General features: G+C 40.3%; 1 protein-coding gene across 4 annotated transcripts in view; it reads left to right on the top strand.

Moving 5' to 3' along the window:
* The window catches only part of elp2 (elongator acetyltransferase complex subunit 2), a 97,133-nt gene that overhangs the window by 227 nt on the left and 77,263 nt on the right, over positions 1–19,643 (top strand). For all 4 annotated transcript variants that reach the window (XR_007956406.1, XR_007956408.1, XR_007956407.1 and 1 more), the window contains exons 2-4: positions 6,085–6,163; positions 8,668–8,738; positions 10,752–10,908. Coding sequence is in view for 1 of the 4 variants with exons in the window: in XM_052016736.1 (XP_051872696.1) it covers positions 6,085–6,163; positions 8,668–8,738; positions 10,752–10,908 (307 nt within the window). In the remaining 3 variants the exon portion in view is untranslated. The remainder of the gene's footprint in view (positions 1–6,084; positions 6,164–8,667; positions 8,739–10,751; positions 10,909–19,643) is intronic.

Here is a 19,643-nt window from a genome sequence, read left to right as displayed (position 1 = left end):
GAGAGACAGGAGATCCAGTGACTGTCCCCGAGTTGTTGCAGGACTGTCCCCGAGTTGTTGCAGGACTGTCCCCGAGTTGTTGCAGGTCTGTCCCCGAGTTGTTGCAGGTCTGTCCCCGGGACGGTAACGCCGCCGGTGTTTGCAGACACAGGTAGCCCTGGCCTCTCTCACGTCTGCCGGCTGCTCTGAGTGGACGTGAACGCAGACTAATTCCGTCCTCTCGAATTCTCAATATAGAAGTTGGTAGCAGTCCCATTGGAGTAAGAACACTCGTGCAGTTTTGACACACTTAAGGGCGATGTAACGTGTGTTAAATACACATAGTTTCTACGTTGTGCAATACTCTGTCACCGTTTGTTGGTTGGGTATAACTTGGATGTTTATGTTGGGTCTCCCAAAGTGCTGTGCCTCACCCTTGCCCCGGATTAAACTCCATCTGTCACTTCTGATCTGTATCTCACTGTATCCTTTGGCAATCTTCTACGTAATCCACACCACCACCAATCTTAGTGTCATTGACCACTGTCTGTAAGGAGTTTGTACGTTTTCCCTGTGACTGCGTGGGTTTCCTCCGGGTGCTCTTGTTTCCTCCCACATTCCAAAGATGTACAGGTTAGGAAGTTGTGGTTATGCTATGTTGGCGCCGGAAGCATGGCAACACTTGCGGGCTGCACCCCAGAATATTCTCCACAAAGATGCATTTCACTGTGTGTTTCGATGTACATGTAAGTAATAAAGAAATCTCTCTTAAACTTACACACTCACCCAACCACATTTTCATCCAAATCATTTTTATATCTCTATGACAAGCAGCAGAGGTCCCAGTACGGATCCCTGGAGAACACCACTAGTCACAGACCTCCATCCAGACTATGTCCCATCCACCACAACCTTCTGTCTTCAATGCGAAAGCCAATTTTGGATCCAATCAGCTAAGTCACCGTGGATCCAATGCATTCTAATTTTCTGGATAAGCCTACCATGCCTGACCTTGTTGAATGCCTTACTAAAATCCATGTATACAATATCCAATGCTCTCCCTTCATCAATCACCTTCATCACCTCTAAAAACAGTCAGGTTAGTAAGATGTAACCTGCCCTGCACAAAGCTATGCTGACTGTCCCTAATTAGACCATGCTTCTCCAAATGCTCATAAATCCTATCCCTAAGATCCCTCTCCATTAGTTTCCCTACAACTGACATAAGACTCATCAGTCTATAATTTCCAGGATTATCCCTATTTCCCTTTATGAACAAAGGAACAATATTAGGTACCCGTCTGTCCTCTGGCACCACACCTATGGCTAGCGAAGATACAAAGATCTTGGTCAAGGCCCCAGCAATCTTATCTCTCACCTCCCTCAATACCCCAAGGTACATCCCATCAATCCCTAGGAACTTATCCACCTTAATGTTTTTCAAGAGGCCCAACACTACCTCTTTCTTTATTTCAAAATACCCTAGTATCTTAGCATGCTTCTTTCTGATCTCACTATCCTCTACATCCTTCTTCTTGGTAAATACCGATGCAAAGTACTCTTTTGGATCTCGCCCACATCTCATGTCCAAGCACATGTTCCCTCCTTTAACCTTGTGGTCCTACCCTCTCCCTAGTTGTCCTCTTGCTCTTGATGTATGTGTTGAATGCCTTGGGGTTCTCTTTAATCCTACTTGTCAAGGACTTTTCATGAGCCCTTCTAGCTCTCCGAAGTCCCTTCTGGCTCCTTTGTCATCCTCAAGTGCCCTGTTCGATTTCAGCTTCCTAAGCCTTACATATACTTCTTTCTTCTTGACTAAATTAACTGCCTCTCTTGTCATCCAAGGTTCTTGTACCTTGCCATCCTTGTCCTTCCCTCTTACTGGAAGAAACAGGTCCTGAACTCTGTGCAGCTGGTCTTGAAATAATCTGTGCAGCTGGTCTTGAAATAACCTCCACATGTCAGATGTGGATTTGCTTGAAAACAACTCTTGCCAATTAAATCTCCCTAACTCCTGTCTGATGTCCTCATAATTTGCACTCCCCCAATGTAATACTCCCCCAAAATAATCTAAGGTCCACTCTTACCCTTATTCATAGCTATCTTGAAGCTTAAGGAGTTGTGATTACTCTTTCCCAAGTATTCACCCACTGAAAAATCAGTCACCTGGCCAGGTTCATTCCCAGTACAAGATCCAGTAGAGTTCCCTCCTCTAGTTGGACTATCCAAATCCAGCTTCAAGAAACCTTCTTGGACACAACTGACAAATTCTGCCCCATCTAAACCCTTTGCACTAAGGAGTTCCCAGTCTATGTTGGGGAAGTTGAAGTCACCCACAATAATAACCCTGTTATTTTTGCTCTTTTCAAAAGTCTACCTGCATATCTACTCCTCCGAGTCCCTATGGCTATTGAGGGGTCTATCAGAGTGGCACCTCCAGTTAAGGTGTAACTCGTCCCTCTTGTACAGGTCCCGATGCAGGGTTTTGATCCGAAACATAGACAATTCCTCTCCTCTCACAGATGCAGCTTGACCTGCTGAGTTCCTTCAGTAGATTGTTTCTTGCTCCAGATTCCAGCAGCTGCAGTCTCTTCTATCTCCATTTTTAAGCAGGTGTTGCACTTTCAGAGGTCAGATATAGGAGGAAAGTATACAGTAAGTGGCAGGACTCTTAGGAACATTGACGTACAGTGGGATCTTGGGGTTCAAGTCCATAGCTCCCTGAAAGTGGCAATACAAGTAGCTAGGTTGATAAGGAACGTGTACAGCATACTTGCCTTCATCGATCAGGGTGTTGAGTGTAGAAATTGGGATGTCATGTTGCATTTGTATAAAACTTTGGTGAGGCCACATTTGGAGTATTGTGTGCAGTTCTGGTTGCTGTATTACAGGAAGGATGTGGAGGCTTTGGAATGGGTGCAAAACAGGTTCACCAGGATGTTGCCCGGATTAGAGAGTATTAGCTGTAAGGAGAGGTTGGACAAACTTGGATTGTTTTCCCTGGAGTGTCAGAAGCTGAGGGAGATCTGATAAAAGTATATAAAATTATGAGAGGTGTAGATAGAGTCTTCGTCTGGCAGGTAATTGTCAAATACTGGACGGCATAGGTTTAAGGTGGTAGTTTAAAGGAGATTTTCAAGGCAAGTTTTTTTTACACAGAGAGTGGTAGGTGCCTGGAATTCCTTGCCAGGGAAGGTCATCAGAGTCTTCTTCCCAGGGTGGAAATGTCAAATATTATAAGGCATAACTTTAAGGTAAGTGGGGAAAAGATTAAAGGAGATATTTTAGTCATTTTTTTGTTACACACAATGAACGAGCTGCCAGGAAAGTGGTGGAAGCATATACAATAGCAGCACTTAAGAGGCACTTAGACAGGCACATGAACAGGCAGGGAATGGAGGGATCATATACCATGTGCGGACATATGGGATTAGTTTAGATTGGCATCATGGTTAGTACAGACACTATGGCCAAAGGGCTTGTTCCTGTGCTGCACTGTTCTATGTTCTATACTGGAAGCCCATCTCCAACCTCACTTTCATCTAAAGTTCTTGAGTTTCCAGTATGTTGATCTTAAATTTGAGAAACTCCAGGATCATCTTGGATATAACAGAATGTTAAATGTCATAGAATTTCCAGTGATGCTTCTTCTTAAAGCATAACAAATATCATTTTTCATAACCACTTAGTGACAAAGAAAGGTTTGTATTCAATTTTTAGCTTTTACAATCTCAGGTCATCAAAAACACTATAACCATTTAAAACTGGAAGTTGTGGTTAGTTGATTGGTGTTATATTGTAGGGAACCATAGTAACACTTTGTTTACAACAAAGTTACATCTGGTTCAATCCAATCGTACTAGGACAACCATGTGGAATGGCTTCTTCCTGCTACTCCCCATCACCTGAAACTAGGAGGTCAAGTTTCTCTTGTGAGCCAATGATACCCAGCTGCAGCTCTCAACCACCTTTTACCACTCTAATCTTTTTGATTTGTCATACTGCTTATCTCACGTCCAGTAATGCATGCAACAATACTTTCTCTGACTAAATCTCAGGAAGTTTGCAATCATTTTCTTTTGTTCCTACTGCGATATCCCAACACTAAGCATCGACTCCATCATTCTTCTCGGCGAAGGTCAGAGAAGAACCATTCCATTTGCAACTTCGATATTTCACTTGATACAGATGAGTTTTGGCCCCCATATCATCTTCAGCATCACCAGGTTCTATCTCTAAGCATCTCCCATTTTCACCTCTGCTTCAGATCTGTTGTTTAAATCTTCATCCATGTCTTTGTCATCTAATTTCAAAAATCTTGAGACCAGTCTCCCATCTTGCATCTCTATGAATTTCAGCCTAACCAGAACTTTGCTGCCTCTAACCTAACTTGTGTGGATGCTGGCCTACATTGATTCCTAACTGGTAACATATGGATTTAAAAATACTTGTCCTTAATTTCAAATCCGTCTATAACCTTGTTGCTTTATTACTCAGTCATCTTTCAGCTCCATAACTATAATATCTCTGCTCTTCTGGTCTCATGCATCCTTTATTTTTAGTGCCAACATGTGTAACTTCAGTTACCTATGTCTCAAGGTTTGCAATTTTGTGTTTAGGCTGTTACACTTTTCAATCTCTCTCTGCTCATTTTAACATGTTCTTTAGGTCACACATATAAATGCTGCTGGTGTCAGGTTTTGCTCTATTGTGCTCTTAGAATGTTTTGTAATTTTACAGGCACTTTATAAATTAAAGCTGTCAAACTTTGCATCAAACACATTAATGAAGGGTTGCTTGGGCTGCTTTTTGATTAATGTAAACTTTTTTTACCATTGGCTCACTAAATGAGTGAAGTTGTTTTTCTTCTCGTTAGCTTATCTAAACCTCTATTCTCTCATGACTCACTGTTGTATGATGAGGAGAAAAAAAGTAAACCTAAGGATTGTCATTCATGGATATCAATGACTAATGTAAAGGGCATTGGTGGAAAGAAAGAGTGCTGAAGGGTAGAAACACTTGGATACTGACAATGAGTGAAGAGTCTTCAGTTGCAATAATGATGTTAATTTAAGAGAAGGATGGTATGGGAGGGATTTAGATCCTAGGACAATCTTTTGTAAAGTGTTGTTAACTTTCATCTTAACTAGTATGGCACCTGTGGCTTCCTGCAGAGGGTAACAGTGATAATAGGGAAATTGGTTAGTGATGTGAATGTGGAAAATCCATAGTCAGGAATTAATAGAAGAACAGGTATATGAAAAGTGAGAAGAGTGAAAGCTAGTTCTGTGTATGATTGCGTGTAATACGAGAAAAAAATAAAGCAAGTTCCAAGCAAATCCCAACTTCCTGAAAGTTGTGTTTTCATAACTATTGAGAAAATCTGGGCACTTTAGAAGTGATGGAGAGCTAAACATTACAAATCGTAAGATATTTAGAAAGGATAGGGAATTGGAAAGAAAGGTTTGAAATATTGAGAAAAAAGACTGCATTGCAGCAGTGGAAACAGGATTTTAGTTGGGGTGATCAGACAGTGAAGCAAAGAACAGTAATTAAGGTTTCTGATAGGAGTTTAGAGACCTGATCTAGATTTATAAATATAATAATAGAGATGTTGGAGAAGTAAGTGGCAAAATAGGAATGTTATGATGTTTTAATTTTCATAGAGACCAAAAGGAACAGAAAAATTCAAGTAACAGAGGCAATGAATGTCTAGATAATTTTTGAACACATTTGCAACTGGCAATTAACCACGAGATACTTTTTTTTGTTTGGAGATGAGCAATGAACCAGAGTTAGTTAATCATCTGAATTTAAGGAAGAATTTTACAAAGAGTGGACATAATACATGTAAATTTAATACTTATTTTGAGAGGGATAAGACTGAGTTACAAACAAAAGCTTTAATCTTAATCCAAGGAAATGTATTTACATCTTTTTAAAGTTTGTGTGCTTATACTTTCCCTTCTGGTTATTGGGAGTGCACTCGCATTCATTTGATCTCTTTGCTAGTTGTTTGATTGAAATCTGATGATGGATTTTTAGTTCTGTTAACTGATCACTTAAGAGTTTTACCACTAATGTGATACATCTTTGACCTAACAGAAACTACGTGTGACTGAAATTCTGAATGGACATAAAGGAAGAGTTAACTGTGTGCAATGGGTTCATAGAGAGGGTTGCGGTAAGTGCTGATGGATGGCTTTTCTTAAGATGTAAAGTAAACATTTTGTTGAACATTAATCATAAGTTCATAATGCATTATATTACAACACAATCATAATATAAAATAATCTACATATTATTGTTCAAATAACTAAACTTCAACCTTTTGACACCTAAGTGTTACCTGAATATTAGGCTAGATCTTACTGGCTATTGCTTTCATTTTGGAGTGGAGTCACTGTGTATTGGTCATTGAAAGGGCAGTAAGTTCCAGACTCCCTACACATCCTATCAAATATGGAAATCTTGGATTAACTGAAAGATTTGAAAGGCAGATCCCAGTTTGATTTCTCACTGGACACAGCACAGAGTAGCTCAGTGGAGTCCTTTATCACAGCATTTGGACTCAATGATTGGCCAAACCTTGTGTCAAGTTTGACACCCATTTATTTCATTGGGGATGGTAGGGCAAAGAATTAGATGGGAAGTTAAGTTAGTTTATTTTAAATTATTTCACTTTTGTGTTTTTAGGCTTTTATTACTTGCAGCTTTTATAACGGCAAAAGTCGTAGATGGGGTTTTACTGGTTGTCAAAGTTGCTTTGGCCTGTGGCATCCTTACTACAGATGAAGACCATGTTTCTGATCACATTGTGACAATTCTGGGCATGGGGAAGAAGCCAGCATGATCTGGCCTATAATAATTTCTGCTTTTACTGCTTGAACATAGGAATAAATGAATCTTTCCCAAAGATTGCTAGAACTATCATTTTGAAACCAGACCTGTACTAGTTATTTTCATTGATTAGTATTTTTGGGGGAAAAACCATGGTTCTAAGAAATTTCACAAATATTGATGAATATTCTTGTGATAGTTTAGACATCATTACTGTGTTTCGAAATAAAAACAGAAAATGCTCAACATGCAGCAGCTCAGGCAACATCAGAGGAAAGAAAAGCAGTTAATATTTCAGGTTGAAGATTCGAACGTCAACATTTTTACAAATGCTGTCCCATGTGTTGATATTTTCCAGCATTTTGTGTTTTTATTTCAGATTTTCAGCATTTGCAGTTTTTAACTTTCATTAATACTTTTTGGTCTTTTTTTAATTCATCAAAAATGTAATACCTGTTTATGATGATCTCGGAGAATTACGTAGTCCAGAACAATACATTTTGAATAAACAGTGGGACACATTTACCTATGAGTCATGAATCAGAATCAATTAATGGTTCAGACTTTGCACTCATCAGTGACCGGATGACACTCGCCATTAACTGTGATTAAAAGCTGCATCGTTGCTCACTTGCTCTCCCAGTAAGAACACAGGCAAAATGCTATGTGCTTAAGTCATGACGGCTCTGGTTTGTTGTTTCAAGCAACTGTAAAAGTGACCTTGTGTGTCTGTATGTGGGGTGGGAGGGCAGGGGTCAAAACCAATTGTGCCCAAAAAGCTCAGGAAAAATAATCTTACGGAATGATAAGGTACATCTATGCTTTAGCCGTAACTGCTTAGAAAAATAAGGAGTGTTGAAATCTTACAGAAAAAGTTTAAATTTGATTAACTAGTAAAGTTCTCATTTCCTTTGACATGGTTGATTCAGTATAAGCCTGTGACTTTAATTTGAAAAAATCTTGTGCAATTTCGAATACATTACCCAACTAATATCAGACCACATACAATTAGTTATTTCCATCAGACATATGGACATTTTGTCTCAACTGCTTCATGCCTGATCATGATCCTTAGGAGCTACCTCCAATATTACCTTAACGGTGTATCATTTGGAGTAAAATTTAGTGAATTGTAAGAATACGAGTTTGAGATTCAGGATGATTTTACTTTTTCTTTGGGTATTTCGTTTCATGCCTTACTTAGTCAAGAAGATAAGGACATGGAGGCAAACCTTAGTTTTCCTTGTGCTTGTCATCCATTTAACTTCTATGACAGCTCAATTTTCCCATGGCTCTTGATTCCCTAAGAGGCAAGAAGTCTGTAATTGTTAGCCTTGAGTATCATCATTGACCGTGTTTCTACAATCCTTTGAGGTAGAACAGTTCAAATGTGCACAACTTGCTGAGTAAAGAAATTTCTTTTCAGAGCCAACATTGTATCTTAAGACTTTCTCTCCTTGGATCTTTAACCAGTAGTTACAACCTCTCAGCCTGTGGTCTGTTAAGTGCTTTCAAAATTTTATATAACGAGCTCGTATCTCATTCTAAAATATGGAGATTATAGGCCCATTTTGTTTGATTTCTCCTTAATGAAGGAGACAAAAACTGTACATGATACTGTGGGTGTGGTCTCACCGAAGCCTTTTTACTTGCAAGCAGCGTTTGCACTGGAATAATGTATTTTAAAATAAATATAGTTGATCATTGATCCAGGAGTAAAATCAGATGCTGAAGGTTTTGCTATAATTGTTTGCTGTAAGGAAATAGGCAAAGGTCTGATTCTGTTGTTTTATTCTGCTTAAAATTGAACAGTGTACTGAGTGCTGAACTCAAATATTTGTGTCCTAGATCCTGAGGTGGAACTGGTGTCTGGAGCATCTGATAACTGTCTGATCGTTTGGGAATTGCAGGATTCTAAAGTAAGACTTTCAGATTCCAAAGTAAATATATTCTTTCATCAGGTTCTCATGTGACTTAAAGACAGTTCAGCGTGGCAATTTATTGCTCAAAATTTTTGTACACAAATTTAGAAACAAGATTGAACTTCCTCAAATGTTTCTTCTTCTGAAATGATACATTGTGGCCTTTTGAAAAAGTATTTTTGCACTGTAAGAAATATAGCACATAATGTGTTTGTACTACAGGACCACTTTCTTCTGCACATTCCTGCCAGTCTCTATGTAAATAGACCTTTTCCTCCAGATCCTTTGTCATCATTAACTCCCGAGTTCCTCAGAAATTCCTCCTCGTTTCCATCGTCTGGATTTTGAGTTTTGGTAACATTCGGCCAGTTCCATTAATAAGTGAATGGCTTTTACCTTTCTTGCACTTAACTCCATTGTTGTCCGATAATGGTAGAATTCTGCATTGAAACATCAGGAAGGTTTAAAACAATAAATTTTGGCCATTGCAATGCACTAGGTATTAAATCCATCCTCCTTCTTCCTTCCCACTCATATACAGTAGATATTAAATGAATTTGAAATGCTTGGAGACGTGGTTGATGTTCTGTATTACCTAGAAAAGATAATTGACCTCCATCTCCTTGCTTTGGCTTTCATATGTTTAACCCTAGTTTCAGTGAAACCCTTGGTGATATCTTTGTCACCAGACATTTCTAAAATCTTTCTCATCACCCTCCTGACATGCACTTTAATGAACATAGAACAGTAGAGCACAGTATGGGCCCTTTGGCCCATGATATTGTGCTAACCTATATAAACCTTACCCCCCATTCAATCTATCCCCCTCTCTATGTCACCTCCCATAACCCTCTATTTTTCTTTTGTCCATGTGCTGATCTAATAGTCTCTTAAATTATCCTATTGTATCAGCCCCTACTACCAACCAGGCACCCACCATTCTCTGTAAAAAAAAACCTACCTCTGACATCTCCCCTGAACTTTCCTCCATGCATCTTAAACAGGTGACCTCTAGTATTGGCCATTGCCACCCTGATGAAAAGATGCTGGCTGTCCAGTCCTATGTCCCTCATAATCTTATATACCTCTATGAAGTCTCCTCTCATCCTCCGTCGCTCCAAGGAGAAAAGCCCTAACTCACTCAACTTCTTCTCATAAGACATGCTCTCCAACCCTGGTAGCATTCTTGTAAATCTCCTCTGCACCCTCTCCAAAGCTTCCACATCCTTCCTATAATATGGTGACCAGAACTGAGCACAATATTCCAAAGGTGGTCTAACAAATGTCTTATAGAGCTGCAACATTATCTCTCGGCTCTTGAACTCAGTCCCCTAGCTAATGAAGGCCAGCACACCAAACACCGTCTTAGCTGCCCTATCCACTTGTGAAGCAACTTTAAAGGATCTATGTACTAGGACCCCAAGATCTCTCTGTTCCTCCACACTGCTAAGAATCCTGCCATTAACCATGTACTCTGCCTTCAAGTTTGTTCTTCCAAAGTGTATCACTTCACAACTCTGGATTGAACTCCTTCTGCCACTTCTCTGCCCAGCTCTGCATCCTGTCTAAATCCCGTTGCAATCTACGACAACCTTCTTCACTATCTACTACAACACCAACCTTTGTGTCATCTGCAAACTTACACCTCCTTATCCAAATCATTTATAAAAGTCACAAAGAGCAGAGGTCCCAGAACAGATCCCAGTGGAACACCACCAGTCACTGACCTCCAGGTCTCGAACAGATCCCAGTGGAACACCACCAGTCACTGACCTCCAGGTCTCCCAGAATGCTTGTTTTCCAACTTGCAATACCCTATTTCCCCAGCATCTCTATTTTCGCTGACCTGCTTATGCTCTGTTTGAACAAGTGGAGCAAATTTAAAAATCTTTTTGTACAATTCATTCTCCAGTTATGTATTATGCTTCTACAAGTCTTTCTTAGTGTTATGTTACACAATTATTGTTCTACATGTTTCTCAAGAATGACTGGTTACTGTGTTATATACAGTTTGCAGCATCCACCTGGTTGGAAGGGCATTCAGGAGCTGTGTGTGCTGTAACTACTATACATGAAACTAATGGCCAAGATGAAAATCCAAAATTGCTGATCGCTTCAGCAGCAGCAGATTCCACTATTAAAATTTGGAGAAAACAAGGTTATGTGGGTAATGTACAAGTTTTACTTTCTCATTTATGCCACGAAAGTTGTGAAGGTATGGCATGTGAAATACAAGCAGAATGTTATGCAGTGTTTTTATTGTATTAAGTTTCTTGATGTCACTATATAACATAGAGTGGATGCTCTCTGTATATGTTTTAAATTTTGTTTTAGTCTTAGCTCAATGAATGTGGAAGACGTATGATTAAGCATCATAACTTTTGGGTAGGACATGGTAATATAATGGTTAAGTTTATCTAGAGATGTGTTCAAATCCCACCATGGCAGCTGGGAAACGTAAATTCAGTTAATTATAAAAATCTGGAGTGAGAAAGCAAGGATTGCTAAAAGTGGCCATGAAACTAATGACTTGCAGGGAAGGAAATCTGTCCTACTTCAGTTTGGTCAACATATGACCCATGATGCACAAAAATGTACTCTTAATTGCCTTTGGGTCAAGATTTGTAATGCTCAGAAAGTGCATATGTTTGATGCACAAGGAATAGGAACGTAAATGTATATTTCATTGCATCATTGTGTTGACATTTAGCATCATTATCTTTTTTGACCAGCAATGTTGTAATTATTTTTCCCACACGTATTATGCATTCATGTTTGCTCGGCTACATTTTGGAATACAGAATTATTTGTAGGGTTATCTGTTATTTTGATTTTGCTTTTTTCTTGATATTTGAGTAGCTTAGTAATCAAAGATAAGCTTAGTAATCAGCAGTGAATTCTGGACTATTTTTAGTTTGACATCTTCAAATTGGCCAAGAGGTCATCTTGTGGGAAACAGTTCATACTTAAAGGATTTTACAGTAGAAAATAACAAAGATGTCAGTGTGGATTTGTGTTTGACTAACTTAATCTACTATACTGAAGTAACTGCGACAGTTGATTATAAGCGTTGATGTTGGGCATACAAACATTCAAAAGATATTTGAATAGATATATTGTTAAAATTAAAGCAAATGAAATTAAGTGGGTAGTGCAGCATGGATGCAAAATTGACTAAAACACAGAAGTCAGAAAGTAGTAGTGGATTCAGACTGCTGAGAGGTATATGTGGGGTTCTCCAGGGTTGTGGTGGGGTATTGCTTTTTTGACATGTACTAATAAATTGGACTTGGGGATACAGGATTTAATTTCAAAGTTTGCTGCTGAGGGAGCTGTTAGTATGAGTTGTTATGATCTGGAATGGACAGCCTGAAAAGATGGTGGAAACAAACTCAAAAGAGAATTGGATAAGTATTTGAAATGAGAAAGTTCTCAGGCAATGGTTGAAAAAACAGAGGAGTTATTGGATTGTTCTGTCTAATAACTATATAGACTTGATGCACCTCCAATGAATCTGTGCCAGCAAGAACTTTAAAAGGATGTGTCAATGTCCTCTCAACTGTAGGGGACTTTCTGGGCTCAGGTTTTTCTTGGGATAGTTATTCCGTGCCTTGGTTCCTGGAAGGTAGAAGACTGCTGGTAACTGACAGGGTCATTTCTTTCCTCTGCTTGTATTCCTTAGGCTTATGCTATAGCGCTGCAGGGTCCTCAGTCCTTCTGCAGTGCACAGATGTTTCAATTAAATGACTGCCATCATAGCAGGAAACTTCATTAGTTTGTCCATGGAAAACCAGTAACAGCATTCAGGAAACTCAGTTCCATAAATCACAGGATTCTTAAAAGTGTATGAGTGATACTAAATGAAATTATGTCTTGTGGTCATCCTATATCTGTTCCTTCAAAAAATGCCTGGGCTTTCACTCATTCATCTGCAGTTTGTTTATGATCCTTTGTATGGATGAGTAAATGGCACACCCAAAGCTTCAACTGAGTTATACTTTGGCTTAAGACAATCCACATGGATATAATTATTTCACTTAAAAAATTATTTTTACAATGTTTACTCCTTGGAAAGCAATGCAGTCCTCCACAGCTCTAGTTCATAACAATCGTCCATTCTGTTGAGGATAGATGAATAATGCACGTGCATCTTTCAGGCTCATCATCAAATCAGCCTTGGAATGCTAAACCAGGAGTCCATGTCTAGTCAGGAAACCTGGCAAAACAGTTGAAATTTCTTGCGTCAAAGTCTGCTGCATTTAACCAGTTTTGCCTGCCTTCGATGCACCAAAGGGTAGAGCATTTGAATGGAAAAATTGATCAATGAAGAGTCTGAACAGGTAGCTGATGATTTGGCAAATAGCTGTTGTTGAGTTGATCTAACACTTGCAGCATAGATGATATTCCTTGATACTTTCCTGTGCTTTCATGAAAATACCTTTGTCTATTTTGCATTTCCCTCCTAATAAGTTGTTGGAAATGCAATATTTATTGTCAGATGATGGATTCTTCAATACCATAACCTGCATGTTCTCTGGACATAGCAAACTTTTATCCCCCTGGATGTGATCTATGTGCATAATTATTAGTCACAATAATGTCTCTGATGTGTCCGTTGATTGAATCTAGTGTGCCGGAAAGGGTGCAGAGAAGATTCACCTGGATATTGCTCAGATTCAAGGGCTTTAGTTATAATGAGAGAGTGGACAGGCTGGATTTGTTTTCCCTGGAGCAAGGGAGGCTGAGGTGTGACCTGATAGAGACATTTCCCCACTGTGATAAGACTATCGAACAGTTCCCTTATACAATGAGATGGACTCTGACCTCACGATCTACCTTGTTGTATCCTCGCACCTTATTGCATTGCACTTTCTCTGTAGCTGTGACACTTTACTCTGTACTATTACTGTTTTTACCTGTACTACATCAATGCACTCTGTACTGACTCAATGTAACTGCACTGTGTAATGAATTGACCTCTACGATCGGTTTGTAAGACAAGCTTTTCACTGTACCTCGGTACAAGTGACAATAATATACCAATACCATTTAAAATTATGAGAGGCATGGGTAGGGTAAATATTAAGAATCTTCTTCCCGTGATTGTTCATGCTGTTTTCATGCCTCACTCAGTGACAGGGATATTGTCGATGGATTAGTGTTGGGGAGATGTGATCGAGGAGATTCTCAACCTCATTCTGGCTCTTCTAGCTTTCTAATCGATGTACTGTCAATGAAGAAGGGTGGCTGGAAATTCCATAGCCAATGTCACGATTAGAGGCAGAACCATTACTCATTCCTTTTCTCTACTCTTGCATCAGGCCACTATCTAACTAGAGTCATTGATTGTTGTGGCAGCAATCTATTACTAGAACAGATTGCTTAAGTTCCAGCCTTTGGATCTCCTTGTATGATTTCTAGTGCTGTCCAATGTACAGACTAGAATCTGTTGTATGCTGAAATTGACCAGATGGCTGAATGATGTCCTGTTTTTATTATTACTTCTGTTGAAATTCTTGGTGATTTTGGCAGATTGAACTTCCAGTGGGGAGTTTTGAGTATTTTAGGGGCCTCTGTAACAGGGATTGATAGGGTGGAAGGGATCTGCCAGCAGTAGCATTGGAAATTGACAAATTCTTCATAGTGGGTTGCATTGCTTTGATTAGCATTAATGTGATGCAGATGCTAGTGATATCCCTTCCCCACTAACCTTTTGAAGATTATATGTTACATATCTTAATGTTTGCTGCAAACTTAAACAGACAATATTAGTCTTTTTAAAAGTTGATCAAGATTTTCCCTCACCAGTTGGAAAGATGAGAGGTCCCCCTTTGAACATCAGTTCTTGATTCTTCCCTGGCATCAGCAGCTATCTCTGCTCACTCACTGTCGATTGTATCATTTGACACACCTCCCTCTAACTTACTAGAGCATCAGCGAAATCGGATTTGGGATGCATCATTTCTGGAAGTCTTGGCTTCCTTACTTTTTCAGTCAGCTTCATGTGGCATTTACACACAGTGGAAAGAAGCAATGGTATCATAATGTCCTGCCAACTATTTCTCGTCAAGGTTTGAGGAGGATGAATGAGATGAAATTGTGCTTACTGTTTATTTTTGTTCCACTCTACTTCTCTCATTGTTCTATCTCCCAAGGATTTAAGGGGCTGCATTCTCAAAATATATCAAGACGGTGGCATTTAGGGTTCTTGCCACCTTGCCCACATTGTTTCATATTTACTTCTCTCTTAATTTTCTTCTCTTTGAAGGGGTATGAGACCAAAATTGCAACAGTGGCATGAGATCCATATGAGTCAGTGTATAGCCAATTGTGGGTGTGAAATAAGCATTACTTGTGTAGTTCTTGAAAAGGTGTGAGGGAAAAACCATTGAAATACCAGAAGAGAGTGTTAACAGAGGATGGTGGCTGTTGGGAGTAAATGCAGTTGGATAATGGAAGTATTCCCAGTGTTGTATAATTGTGAGGAGGTCTTGATATTCTACATATAATGTGATGATGGGGTTTTCCATCTTGACACCTGTTGAGGATATGATTCTTTTAAAGTCTCTGTAGGCTGGTTTGTTAGATAGTGGATAGGCCTCTACAGTTCTTGCATCTCCAGTTTGTCACCCCGAGCCACTTATCTGTTATTTCTTCAGTTTGTCACCCTGCTAACTTATATGTTATTTGTTTCTTGATCAGAATGGTTTGTCTAAGCTTGTTACGGGAAAGATTTGATTGCTCTCCACTGCCCAAAACAGGAGACTCTTGAAACACTTAACTCCTTGTGACACTAAATTGAGTGGAAAAGGAAATTATGAAGAGGATGCGGAGAGTCTGCAGAGAGATATAGATAGGTTAAGTGAGTGGGCAAGGGTCTGGCAGATGGAGTACAATGTTGGTAAATGTGAGGTCATCCACTTTGGAAGGGAAAATAGAAGATCAGATTATTATTTAAATGGTGAAAGATTGCAGCATGCTGTTATGCAGAGGGACTTGGGAGTGCTGGTGCATGAATCACAAAAGGTTGGTTTGCAGGTGCAACATGTTATCAAGAAGGCAAATGGAATGTTGGCCTTCATTGCTGGAGGGACTGAACTTAAGAGCAGGGAGGTTATGCTGCAACTGTACAGGGTACTGGTGAGGCCGCACCTGGAGTACTGCATGCAGTTCTGGTCTCTTTACTTGAGGAAAGATATACTGGTTTTGGAGGCGGTGCAGAGGAGGTTCACCAGGTTGATTCTGGAGATGAGGGGGTTAGCCTACGAGGAGAGGTTGAGTCGCCGGGGATTATACTCACTGGAATTCAGAAGAATGAGAGAGGATCTTATAGAAACATATAAAATTATGAAAGGGATAAATAGGGTAGAGGCAGGAAGGTTGTTTCCACTGGTAGGTGAGACTAGAACTAGGGGACAAAGCCTCAAGATTCGGGGGAATAGATTTAGGATGGAGATGAGGAGGAACTGCTTTTCTCAGAGAGTAGTGAATCTGTGGAATTCTCTGCCTAGGGAAGCAGTGGAGGCTACCTCATTAAATATATTTAAGACACAGTTAGATAGATTTTTGCATAGTAGGGGAATTATGGGTTATGAGGAAAAGGCAGGTAGGTGGATCTGAGTCCAGGGCCAGATCAGCCATGATCTTATTGAATGGCGCAGTAGGCTCATTGGGCCAGATGGCCTACTCCTGCTCCTATTTCTTATGTTCTTGTGTCTTGTGGGACACCTGTTGTAATTGTATTAATGAGACTGCATTCAAAATTTTCAGTGTGTTGTTACTGGAAAGATTTGATTGCTGTCCACTGCCCAAAACAGGAAAGTCTCGAAATACCAAACTCTTCAGGCAGCATGTAGACAGTAAGAAACAGAGTTAACCTTTCTGGTCAGTGTTCTATCATCAGATTTAAAAAGGGTTATGATGTAATAAGTATACACGGGAATACGATACAGTGGGATGGAAGTTAGAAGTGTTTTTACTTTAACACATGATAAGTAGCCAAAAAAGTGGTCATCTCGTCATCTAAATGTTGCAACAGCAGAACAATAGCCAGCATATTCTGTCTAGAAAATCGGAGCAGTTGTTTTGATTTGAAATTATTGACCTTAAGACCGCAACGTGCTGAATCAGAAAGTGAAGTTCATTGAGACAGTATAAGGGATCTTTGGGAGAGTGGAGATTATCAATGGGATGCTAACTGATAAGAAGCTAAGGATTATGCTAGTGCACTGAACAAAGATGCTCAACACAGTAATCAACCAAACTGTATTTAGTCTCCGAATTGTGGAGGATAGTGGCTCATGAGCAATGATACAGTAATGTAAACTGATATAAAAACAAAATGTTGGAAATACTCAGCAGGTCAGGCCATACCTGTGGGAAGAGAAACAGGGTTAATGTTACTGGTCAAAGATCCTTCGTCAGAACTGGGACAAACAAAAGAAGTTTGTTAAGCTGCAGGGAGGGTGGGGGAGGGGGATGTCTCTGATAGGGTAAAACCAGGCAGATCATGGGGATGAGCTCTAAACAAGGTTAACCAGTCAGTGAGTGAATGGGAGCAGTTAGAGAGTGAGAATATAGACAAAAAGAAATTTGGAATAGCAAAATGTAGAGCAGGAAGATGTGCCTGGCAGGTCAGAGGCTGGATATGTCCTCCGCTCCCAGAGGAAAAAAAAGAGAAAAGGATTTGGAAGGGGGAGGGAAACAAGCAAGCTGAGTTAGTATCACAGATGAACATCTGATCAGGGCAGAAATCAAGTTACCTGAAGTTATAGAATTCAGTATTAAGTCCAAAAGGCTGCAGTGTGCCCAGACAAAACATGAAGTGTTGTTCCTCAAGCTTGCATTGGGTCTCGTTGTAACAATACTGGAAGCAACAGACCACTAGGTCAGAGTGGGAATAGAATGGTGAATTAAAATGACAGGCAGTGGGAAGCTCAGGGTCGCTCCTGCTGATTGAATGCCAGTGCTCCGCAAAGCAATCACCCAATCTGCATTTGGTTTCTCCAATGTAAAGGAGACCACTAAATGTAGTACACTAGATTGGAAGTGAATCGCTGCTTCACCTGGAAAGACTGTTTAGGTGGTGGGAAGGGAAGAGATGAAAAGACAAGTGTTGCATTGGAAAGTGCCATAAGAAGGAAGGTGGTTGGTGGGAATGGAAGACTGGATGAGTGAATCAAGAAGGGAGCAGTCCCTGTGAAATACTGAAAGGGGAGGAGAGGGGCAGATGTGTCTGGTGGTGGAAATTCTTTGAAGGTGGTGGAAATTTCAGAGATCGATCTATTGGATGTGGCGGTTTGCGGGGTGGAAGGTGAGGACCAGAGGAACCCTATCCTTGTTCAGTCCTGGAAGAGAGGGGGTGAGAGCAGAGGTGTTGTAAATGAATGAGGTGTGGTTAAGGGCTTTGTTAACAATGGTAGATGGGAAGTTATGATTCCAGAAGAAGGAAGACGTTTCAGAGGCACTTCTATGGAAAGTTTCATCATTGGAGTAATTATGGTCAGAGGAACTGGGAGAATGGAATAGAGTCCTTACAGGAGGCAGCGTGGGATGAAGAGTGGTTGAGATAGCTGCAGGAGTCAATGGGCTTGTAATCATGTTAGTAGCTATCTATCTCCTGAGATGGAGACAGAGAGATCCAGAAAAAGAAGGGAAGAATCAGAGATTAACCATGTGAAGATGAGGGCATGGTGAAAATTGGTAGCAAAAGTAATGAAATCTGGCAAATTCTGCATGAGTATAGGAGGCAGCACCTTAGCAGACATTGACTTACCGAAAAAAGCGTTGAGGGAGTGGGCCCAGGTAGGACTGAAGTAAGGACTGTTCCACATATCCCGCAAAAAGGTAGGCATAGGTTGGCCTCTTGCAACTACCCATAGCTATACCTTTGATCTGGAGAAAGTGAGAGGAGTTGAAGGAGAAATTGTTCAGTGTGATAAAAGTTCAGCCAGGTGAATGAGTGTGTTTGCTGGAGTGGAATTATTTGGGCCTCTGCTCCAGGAAGAAGCAGATGTGGGATGGAGGTGTAAAGGGATTGTACATTGATGGTAAAGGGAGCCTGTTGGGACCAAGGAATTGGAAATGGCCAAAGTGACATAGGCCATTTGAGGTATCAGGGATATAAGTGGCAAGGGACTGGGCCAGTGGAGAAAGGATAGAGTCAAGATAGGAAGAAGTAGGTTTGGTGGGCCAAGAGCAAGCTGAAACAATGGGTCTGCCAGGGCATTCCTGCTTGTGAATTTTAGGCAGGAGATAGAAGTGGGCTGTGCGGGGCTGGGACACTGAGGCTGGAAACTGTGGAGGGAAGATCTCCTGAGGAAATGAGATCCATGATTGTCTGGGTCACTGTGGCCTAATGTTTGATGGTGGGGCCATGATCCACAGGGACATATGAGCAGGTCTCTGAGAGCTGACATCTGGCCTCTGTGAGATACAGGTCATTTCACCAGACCACAACAGCACCACCCTTGTCAGCAATTTTGATGATAAATCGTTTGGTTCCTAATGAATGAGTGCTACAAGTTGAGAAGTGGTGGGTTAGAGCACGAGTAGGGAGTGGAAAAGTCAAGACTGTCAATGGCACATTTTTGACTGCAACAACTTTGAGATTGAGTGAGTTAGTGTTGTTGCAGAGAGAGGTCAAGATCATTCATGTGCCGACGGATTGTATTAAATGTGGAACTACCGCAATATAAGTACCACATGCGTGCTGTTGCACCACTAGAGCTCCACATTTCTGTCATTCGTGTACATCGTATACTGCCATATAAGTATCAGAATCTAAATCGATAGCTTTATGTACAGTGCTGCGGTTGTAAATCAATGTGACATCATCAACCTGAAATATTAATTGCTTTTTTCTCACTGGCTAAGAGTATCTTCAGCAAATTGTTTTCAGAT

The sequence above is a fragment of the Pristis pectinata genome, chromosome 5, assembly GCF_009764475.1.
Source record: "Pristis pectinata isolate sPriPec2 chromosome 5, sPriPec2.1.pri, whole genome shotgun sequence".
NCBI lineage: Eukaryota > Metazoa > Chordata > Chondrichthyes > Rhinopristiformes > Pristidae > Pristis > Pristis pectinata.
Note: the sequence above shows the minus strand (reverse complement) of the source record. Positions and strands in the feature narration are given on the sequence as shown.